The following is a 10,485-nucleotide window of genomic DNA, read 5'->3' on the forward strand; positions in this document are numbered from 1 at the left end:
TTGAAATGGCACTGGCCCACGAAGGTAAGAAACCCAAGGGACGGGTACAGCTCAGATGGAAGCATGGGGGCTGCTCTAAAAGCCGTCTCTTCCCAACTGGAAATCTCCTATGAATTCCTTCACTGGCAATCCTTTGGGATGTTTTATGTTTTCATGATACAGCCACTGTGAGATGGAAGTCCAAGCGTTCGTTCTGGCACCATAAACAATTTCAGATACATCTGTGTATAATGAAGATACCTAGTTTGTATCTTTATATTATTCATATTCATATTTCATTTTATTTTGGATAAAATACTTCTTCAAGTAAGTTCCTCAGAAAGAATACATAGGCAGATGACATTCTAAAATCTTTCAGGTCCAACAATATTATTCTCATATATACATGATGATTCATCCAAAACAGAGGATTCCAGGATTGCCATTCTGTTCAAAAGCTGAAAATGGTTCACTGTTTTCCAGCTTTAGAGATGCAGATGAGACATATGAAACTCATTTGATTTCCTTTCCTTTGTAATTAACCAATGATTTTTCCTGACTTTGGTATTAATTTTTCCATAAGTCTAGCACTTGGTAACCCTTTTGATCTGAAAATTTATGTCTGCCTTCAAAAAAGGGCATATTTTTCTAATATTTTTTTTATTTTTCTTACCATCTGTTTCTTGCTCTCCTGACTTATGTATTAGGTATATATTTAGATATTGACTATCCTGAAACCTTACTACATATATTTTCAATCTGATTTCCATTTCTTTTTTTAAAAAATTTCTGTAAGATTGTGTCTCTCTTTGATCTTCTAGATCCGTGGTCGGCAAACTGCAGCTCACGAGCCTCATGCGGCTCTTTGGCCCCTTGAGTGTGGCTCTTCCTAAGCCTTAGGAGTACCCTAATTAAGTTAATAACAATGTACCTACCTATATAGTTTAAGTTTAAAAAATTTGGCTTTCAAAAGAAATTTCAATCGTTGTCCTGTTGATATTTGGCTCTGTTAACTAATGAGTTTGCCGACCACTGGTCTAGATTATCAATCCAATGTACAACTGTATTCTATTTTTTAATTTCCCTACTCAGTTTTTGATTCTGAAATGCTTTTTTAAAACCCCTTTCCCTGCCCCCTCATTATTTGTCCTCAAGATACATATTTTCTAAAGTTCTCTTCTGCTTCCTCTTATAAAGACTCCTTATTAGGAGTCATCTCTTCTAGTTGTGCTCACCTCCCTCCTTCATGTGAGTCTCCCTGAGATTTCTCCTTGACTATTCATTTCAGTGAGTTTTTTATTCCTTCAGCACCTATAAAGGTCAAGTGATTCTTCCATTGATCTAAAAAAAATTCTTTTTTAAAAAATTTAAATTCTTTATTGTTTAAAGTATTATTTAAGTCTCCTTTTTCCTCCATTGACCTCTCCCTATCCGCTCCCACCTCCCCCTAAAAAAAATCCTTAATCTAGCCCTAGCTGGTTTGGCTCAGTGGATAAAGCATCAGCCTACGGACTGAAGGGTCCTGGGTTCAATTCCGGTCAAGGGCACATGCCCGGGTTGCGGGCTCAATCCCCAGGAGGGGGCATGCAGGCGGCAGCCAACCAATGATTCTCTGTCATCATTGATGCTTCTATCTTTCTCTCCCTTTCCCTTCCTCTCTGAAATCAATAAAAATATTTAAAAAATATTCTTAATCTATCTACTTGCCCCTAACTTATTCTCTATTTCTTACTACTTTATACATGGTAAAATTGCCCATTCTCACATGATAATCCAGGACTGAATGCCTAAGCAATGAAAAAAAGTCACTTCATCTCTCTTACTAAAATTCCTCATTACAGGTGGTTTTTAAAAGAGACTTTTGTCAAAAAGAGCATGGCTCTTTTGTAAAAGGTCCAATTATAAAAAGTTGCAGAGAAGAGTGTGTTTGGTGTTTATTGAGAAATATTAAAGACTCTATCCAAATTAAATGCCAAGGACTGAGAGATATTTTTGAATGATTATAAAACTCTGCTTATCAGAAAAGTGATCCTAGGAAGATATTTCCAGGTGATAAAGGCTGTCACCTTTATCAAGTCCCATTTATCCAAGAAAGATATAGAAATCCCAAGCTAATGATAACATAGAAAAATGTCTCTGGGAGTAACTGACAAAGAAGCCCTAAGAATTTAACGGTTTTCAATCTTAGCTTTATATAATAATCATCTCTGGGAAATCTTAAAAATAGTAATGGCTGGGCCACACTCCAAACCGATTAAAGTAGAATCCAATTATCTTAAAGCTCCCCAGGTAATACTCATGTACATATGTGTTGGAAATGACTACTCTGAAAGCAAAGCTCAGCTACAAATAAACCTGGGCACGTTTCATCAATTGGGTGATCACAGCCAGGTTGAGAGTTGCTATGATATCCAGTAAGCCAAGGAAAAGAATGAGACAGATGTTGATATTAGGCAGCACGATTAGAGTGGGACCTTAGCTAGAGCAGTGACTCAAAGGGTGGTGCCCTGAGCAGCAACGTCAGTAATACCTGGAAACTTACTAAAAATGCAAATTATCAGGCCCCGGCCCCAAAGTACTGAATCAAAAACTCTGCGAGTGGGGCCCAGCAATGTGTGTTTTAGCGAGCCCTCCGTGTTTGGGAACCTCTGTGCTAAGGGAAGTGTTTCTCTGTTGTCAGTGTCCATAAGAATCACTTGTAGGATCTTGTTGACTGCAGCTTCTGTCTAGGATGGGGTCAGAGATTCTGCACGTCACACAAGTTCCCGAGTGACATGATGCTGCTTGATGGAAGGCCACACTTTTTTGGGGGGGAGGGGGCAGACCCAGATATTTTATTTTATATATTTCTTTGTTAATCCTCACCTGAGGATTTTTTTTTCATTGTTTTGTGTTTGTTTTTTTTTGACTATTGCAAACTTTTATTATAGAATGCCTGGGCAGGAAAGCACATGTAGAAAAAAAAATAGAAATTATGCAGTTGTCTATTAACTATGCTCAGTTTTATGTCTGCACGATCAAATTTCAGAAGCTTTCCCTCCCAGTTTCTTTCTTTTTTTAAAAAAATTTTGTTCTATTGCTTAAAATATTACAAAGAGTAGTACATATGTCTCCCTTCCCCCGCGCCCCGTTGACCTTCCCCCGGCCTCCCCTACCCCCCAGTGTCTTGAGTCCATTGGTTATGCTTATATGCATGCATACAAGTCCTTTGGTTGATCTCTTACCACTCCTCCCCCCTAAACCCCCCACCTCCCCCACCCCCACCCGCAACCCTGCCCGGGGAAGGCCACACTTTGAATAGCAAGAGGCTAGAGATCAAAAGAGAGCATGCCATTATCAGACAGTCTCTGGTAGGAGGTGGCAGTCACGGTGTCAAGTTGAGGCTAAACTGAAAGCTGTGTGGATTAGATTAGACACCTTGGCTAGGTGTTGGAGTGGGGTTTGTGAGCACTGGTGGAGACTCCTAGCTAAGTTAGCTTTTCAGCCCAGGAGTTGCAGCTCAAGGTTTGGAGGAACTAAATCTATACAATTTAACCGATGTAAGCAGCATATCATTCTTGACATGAAGATAAAAACTTTCTGCCTTCTGCTCTGCTATTTAAGCAATCATTTTGCTTTGACTAGAAAAGGACTCATGGCAAGATGGGATGCCTCCCAGGAGAGGCAGGTTCTGGAGATAATATGAATTTAGTAAAGGGTCAGGTTTTCTGAGGAGCCCTCATAATTTTTAATGACCTCTTTTGCTGTTTTTAATGATATTTCTAAGATCCAAATCTGTCTATGCATTGCCCTGTTTAAACCTTTTGGTCGCTCTTTACTGGTTTTGACCAAAGCTGTTTCCTAAGCTCATAAGGCCTTTGGTGATCTGGCCTTTACTACTGCTTACCTCTTTAGCCTCACTTCTTCAGCTCTCCCCCATATTCCATTCAAGTCTAGCAACAGTGAACTATTTTTGATTTCTCAAATCAGGTGGGCTTTCCTTTGCCTCTATTGGTTAAAGTTTGAAAAAAATCCTGACGTTAATTTGTAGGCATACATAGCTCAAGAAAGGCCTTTCTTTAAAAATTCAGAATTGTAATTACTATCTGCAATAGTGAAATAATATAATGAATATTTTATAAACTATTTTTAATGCTTACTTAGTATGTTATAACTCATAGCCATTATGAAATATACCTATGTTTGACAAAGCTGACATTAATATAGACTGCATAATCTAAGACAAATCTAAAGTAATACATTAAAACCTCAAGTTGAAAGTTTGAAGTAGTTATGATGGTTACCTTTTAGTTTTTCTAATAACATGTGGCTTGTCTTCTCTGCTCTGTGATACTGTCATAGATGTGGATGTAGGAGTAATAGCCTCTTTGGATTCCAACTGGAAATCAAATGTGAGGGGTGCAACACAAGTCTTCCTCTTTACGTAACCCTGAACACTGTTTTTCTGCAACAAAGACAAAGTTTTAACACTGTGAAAAAAAGAGTGTGATTCACATAGGGAAAATCCTGTGTGGAAAGGACAACATTAACCTCACTTTACACACACACACACACACACAATTTACTTGTAGTCAATAATGGAAAAATAATACAGATTGAAAATTGGGGGCCTTGTACACCAATTTTTTTATGCCATTGCTGTGTGACCTGAGCTGCTCTTTGCCTATATGTGAAATGAGGGTGTTGGACTAGATCAGTGGTTCTCAACCTTCCTAATGCCTCGACCCTTTTAATACAGTTCCTCATGTTGTGGTGACCCCCAACCATAAGATTATTTTCGTTGCTACTTCATAACTGTAATTTTGCTACTTTGCAGGGTGTATTTTCATTGTTATAAATTGAACATAATTAAAGTGTAGTGATTAATCACAAAAACAATATGTAATTATATATGTGTTTTCTGATGGTCTTAGGCGACCCCTGTGAAAGGGTTGTTTGACCCCCAAAGGGGTCGCGACCCACAGGTTGAGAACCGCTGGACTAGATAATGGTGAAGGCTCCCTCCTAATTCCCAAATTCAGAAATTAGGAACAACCTATATCTTTAGGAAAGTCAATATTGATATGTAGAGTTATTGGAACCATAGCAGGCTGGTTTCTCCAACTTGTTCCTCTTCCTGTCATGACACATGTGATGAATCACATGATTTGTCTAGTAGCATGAGCCAGTACTAGAGTTAGAAAGCAATCAAAGGAGAACTTTGTTCAAATATTTATATAGAGGGACTGAAGAGGAATAAGGAGTGCTAAAGAGTGAGTTAAGGAGCCAAAAATCTTCTATAAAAAATTCTCTCAAAGAACAGCACAGAGGAACAAAGAGATAAAAAAAAAATTAAAGCAAATCAAAGGATATAAGAACTTTTGCTTCTGCCAATGAAGTTAGATTAAGCACTATGGGAATTGCCTTTCTGCTTCAAACTACTAGAAAACAAGACAAAATATAGGAAGACAACTGTAAGCAGGCATTAGAAAACAAGCAGAGTCACAATCCCTGCAAAAAAGGGAAACAAATGAGGTAAACCGTACTATAGCCCAGCTTCATCTTGGAGGCAGTTTTCAGGCTGAGGCACTGGGAGGGGGAAGTCAAACCAAACCTTCTGGCCTTGACCTTGTTGAGTTTAAGAGACAGATTTCACCAGCAATCACTCTTGGGCATTAACTCCAAAGAAATTTGTTTATTTAAAAACCTGTAAAAAATATTCATAGCAGCTTTATTTTATCTTATTTTTTAGCAGCTTTATTTTTAAAAGCAAAATACCTGCACACAATCCATATGTCCTTCTGTGGGTGAGTAACTGAAACTCTGTATATTCATATAATGGAATACTACTCAGCAATAAAATGTATATATTATTTATAATAATAAAGCTATTGATTTGTATAAGATCTTAGATGGACCTCAAGGGCATTATGCTTAATTTAAAAAATCAATGTCAAAATTTTACGTACTGCCTGGCTGACAAAGCTCAGTGATTGAGCATCCATCTATGAACCAGGAGGTCATGGTTCAATTCCCAGTGAGGGCATGTGCCCCGGGTTACAGGCCCCATCCCCAGTGTAGGCATGTGCAGGAGGCAGCTGATCAATGATTCTCTCTCATCATTGATGTTTCTATATCTCTCTCCCTCTACCTTCCTCTCTGAAACCAATAAACAAATATTTTTAAAAAGTTTACATACTGAATGATTATACTAGAGGCCTGGTGCACAAAATTTGTGCACAGGAGGGGCGGGGGTGTCCCTCAGCCTGACCTGCACCATCTCCAATCCAGGAGCCTTCAGGCAATCTGGCCTCCCTCTGCAGGAGGTGACAGGGCTGATCAGGGGAAGGCACCGCCCCCATCACCCCACTGCTGCTGCCACTGCCAGCCGCCACAGCCACCAAGGTGTTTTCATTGACAAGAACTCCAGTCCCTTCACCACAAAAAAATGACAACTTTCTTTAGGCATTTTCAAGATGTCTCTTTCATAAGATATGATCTTTCTTTTCTTTCTTTCTTTCTTCCTTTCTTTCTTTCTTTCTTTCTTTCTTTCTTTCTTTCTTTCTTTCTTTCTTTCTTTCTTTCTTCCTCCCTTTCTTCCTTTCTTTCTTCCTTTCTCTCCTCACCTGAGGATATTTTTTCATTGATTTTTAGAGAGTGTGGAAGGGAGAGGGAAAGACAGAGAGAAACATCAGTGTGAGAGGGACACTTCGATTGGTTGCCTCCTGCATCAGCCCTGACCTGGGCCCTGGCCAGGGAGGAGTCTGCAACCTAGGTACATGCCCTTGACCAGAATTGAACCCAGACCCTACGGTCAGCAGACCAAGGCTCTACCCACTGAGTCAAACTGGCTAGGGCAAGATATGACATTTCTTAGCCCCTCCAGCAGTGGACCTTTGCTTTTTCCTCCAGGAGTGAGGTGGAAAAACCCTAGATCACCTTCTTGGATTCTTTTTTTTTTTTTTTTTTTTTTAACATATTTTATTGATCTTCCACAGAGAGGAAAGGAGAGGGATAGAGAGTTAGAAACATCGATGAGAAACATCCATCAGCTGCCTCCTGCACACCCCCTACTGGGGATGTGTCCACAACCAAGGTACATGCTCTTGACTGGAATCAAACCTGGGACCCTTGAGTCCGCAGGCCGATGCTCTATCCACTGAGCCAAACTGGCTAGGGCACCTTCTTGGATTCTTATTAGGCAAGTTACCAAGAACACTGTGAGTGGCGTATGAGGAGCTTAGCCAATGAGCGGTCAGAAAAGATGTTTCCTCTGCAGCTCATGCGCAGAGGTGGGACTGCCAGCGTGCTGTAGCTGGCCGGCCCTGCTGTCTGCGGGCCTGCTCGCTAGCCATGGTGCCTGGCAGCCAGGCCCTGCTCTCTGTGCCTGCCTTGCCCTGCCACCAGGCCGCCAGCCTTACTGTGATAGGAGCCTGTGGGATGCGGGGGCGGGATCGAGAGTTGCTCCATGCACTTCCTGGTGATGGTCATCTGTCTGATCGTGATGGCCCTAGGCTATTATTGGTATAGATAACATTCTCAAAATTACATTACCATAGGGATAGAGAACAGATTAGCCTTTGTCAGGGACAGAGACAGGGAATGGGGTAAGGGTATGGATGCAAATACAAAGAAGTAACATGAAGGAGTTCTTTTGTGGTGATGTAAACATGCTGTATTTTGATAATATTGCATAAAGCTACACATACAAATGACCAAATGAATGCAGGTTAAAATGGGGAAAACTGAATAAAGTCTGTAGTCTGATTAACAGTAATATGCCAGAGTTGTCAATATCAGTTGTGACTCATACTGGTTTTGACATTGTACAATTTTATCTCATTATAGATGTGTGTAACCAGCACCACAGTCAAGATCAGCACTGTATAAGGTGTCACTAACAGGGGTGACTGGGTGAAAGGTATATGGGACTCTTTGTACTGTTTCTTCAACTTCCTGTGAGTCTATAATTATTTCAAAATAAAAAAGTTTTAAAAAATTAAAAAAGCAATTACCAAAGTGATTTACACATTGTTATCTCATTCTTGGTCATTAATAAAGCAAAGAGAGGCAATCCACCTTCATAAAGATGTTTATTCACTTGAGTTCCTCTCTGTGGTGTCTTCCTGGATTTCTCCTGCATGCTCTTATCTATGCCTCATTTATTCACATTGTTATATTATTTTGCAAGTTTTTGTGTAAACAAATTAAATTGTTCATATGTACTAAAAATCTGTTTTGTGAGGATTTATTATTCTTTGTTGTTCTTTATCACTACTTATTGAATTTTATAGGAGTCTTACCTTTTTACTTAGATTAATTTCTTTTTTAAAAATATACATTTTATTGATTTTTTACAGAGAGGAAGGGAGAGGAATAGAGAGTTAGAAACATCGATGAGAGAGAAACATCGATCAGCTGCCTCCTGCACACTCCCCACTGGGGATGTGCCTGCAGCCAAGGTACATGCCCTTGACCGGAATCGAACGTGGGACCCCTGAGTCCGTAGGCCAACGCTCTATCCTCTGAGCCAAACCGGTTAGGGCTACTTAGATTAATTTCTATAAATCTTAATTATTTTTAATTTGGTAACTATACCAAATACTAAATATTTTCTTCCTTTTAATTTTCCTTTTATTTATTTTTAACCAAGTAAATAATTGTTTAAAAACATTTTTATTTATTTCAGAGAAGTAGGAAGAGGGGAGAGAGAGACAGAAACATCAATGATGAGCGAGAATCATTGATTGGCTGCCCCCTGCATGCCCCTTACTGGGGATCAAGACCACAACCCGGGCATGTGTCCTGACTGGGAATTGAACTGTGACCTCCTGCTCCATAGGTCAAGGCTTAGCTACTGAGCCACACTGGCCAGGCACCAAGTAAATAATTTTTAACATGTTTAACATATTAGTAAGAATAACAGGTGTCACATTTACTATTTGACTGCCTAGTGTCTTAAGCAGTTTAAATATATCATAACCTAATATGGCACCTATCTAGAAGTTACCTTATATCTAATTATTTCTTTATAGTATCCACTTGCATAGATGACTCAATATACTCATTTGTTTTTTACAAATTAATTTATATCTTCATATTAACTAAAAAGTAAAAATAATCATTCACATTGGAAATGACAACCTTTTAATACTTAAATTAAATCTTAGCTTTTATTTTACAAACCTTTATTCTTCTGGCCAAGAGTGTCTTTGCTTGCTGGTTTAGAATTTCTAACTTCTCTACAATTTTTTCTGCCATTGTCAGTCAGTAAATTCCTATTTAAAAAGGAGAAAAATAAAACAATTTAAACATATCATTGGCTATTTAGGCATAAATTAAGAGACTCACCTTTATTTTACTGTTTTAAGTAAAAAATAAAAAACTGTATAGATAGATCATGGAATAAATCATAGAATTTTAGAGGTTAAAGCTTTTAGGTAGAAAGTCACATAATCAGAACTTTCAGATGTGTGTGGGCCTTAGGAATTTTTAAATGTATGATAAAGGTGAGTTGAAGAAAATTCAAGATTACCATATGAGAAGCAGATGTGACTCATACTTTAATATACAGCATGATTCATATCTATTTTCTTTTGTCATAATATATTTTTTTAAAATATATTTTATTGATTTTTTACAAAGAGGAAGGGAGAGGGATAGAGAGTTAGAAACATCAATGAGAGAGAAACATCAACCAGCTGCCTCCTGTACATCCCCTATTGGGGTTGTGCCCGCAACCAAGGTACATGCCCTTGACTAGAATCGAACCTGGGACCCTTGAGTCTGCAGGCTGACACTCTATCCACTGAGCCAAACCGGTCAGGGCTGTCATAATATATTTTAATAAAAGTAAATGTGAAGAGTTCACATTTATATAATCAGTTGCATTAAAATTTAATGATCAGTGATCCAAGACTGTTAATATGGCACTTCTATTCACCCTCTATACTATGTGTTTCTTAAAGCTAGAAACCATGCCTAATTCTTCTTTGCATCCCTAATACCTAACAACCTGAATGAATGAATTAACCATCAGCAATAGAGGAAATGGATAACTGTAAGTGCTATGACTGCTTTTAGCCTGCATTTACACTTATGAGAATACACAAATCTTTGATAGAGTTCTGTTGAGGTCCTTCTAGATCAAGCCATAGTATTAAAGAACATTGCTTTCTCTCCCATCTTCAAACTTAGAAAGGCAGCATAGTGTCTAGTTAGGGACATGAATGCTAAAGTCAGGATACCTAGGTTTGACTCCTTGGCTCAACTACTTACCAGCTGTGTGACTATGGGTTAATTGCCTAAACTCTCTGTTGCCCCATCTGTAAAATGGGAATAATAAAAGTACATACTTCATGGGGTTGTTATGAGGTTTAATTGAGTGAATGTAAGTAACATATTGTGGGGAAGCATGAGACTTGGTTGGAAAGTTTGTAAGGAGGATATTCGAAGAAAAAGGGAAGTATGTGGAAGGCCACCTGCCCTGTTTATGGGGATTCGGACTTAGGTGAGACTTAGGGGAGT

General features: G+C 38.8%; 1 protein-coding gene across 1 annotated transcript in view; it reads right to left on the reverse strand.

The window, feature by feature from the left end:
• Positions 1-9,219, reverse strand: part of CUNH1orf141 (chromosome unknown C1orf141 homolog) — a 29,313-nt gene extending 20,094 nt beyond the window's left edge. The window contains exons 1-2 of the mRNA XM_070403365.1: positions 9,145-9,219; positions 4,263-4,423 (exon numbers count right to left, since the gene is read on the reverse strand). Of these exons, the coding sequence (XP_070259466.1) occupies positions 4,263-4,423; positions 9,145-9,219 (236 nt within the window). The remainder of the gene's footprint in view (positions 1-4,262; positions 4,424-9,144) is intronic.
• Between the last annotated feature and the right edge of the window lie 1,266 nt (positions 9,220-10,485).

The sequence above is a fragment of the Myotis yumanensis genome, unplaced genomic scaffold (genome assembly GCF_028538775.1).
Source record: "Myotis yumanensis isolate MYYU_CA2020_CCGP unplaced genomic scaffold, mMyoYum1.0.hap1 SCAF_2, whole genome shotgun sequence".
Classification (NCBI taxonomy): Eukaryota; Metazoa; Chordata; class Mammalia; order Chiroptera; family Vespertilionidae; genus Myotis; species Myotis yumanensis.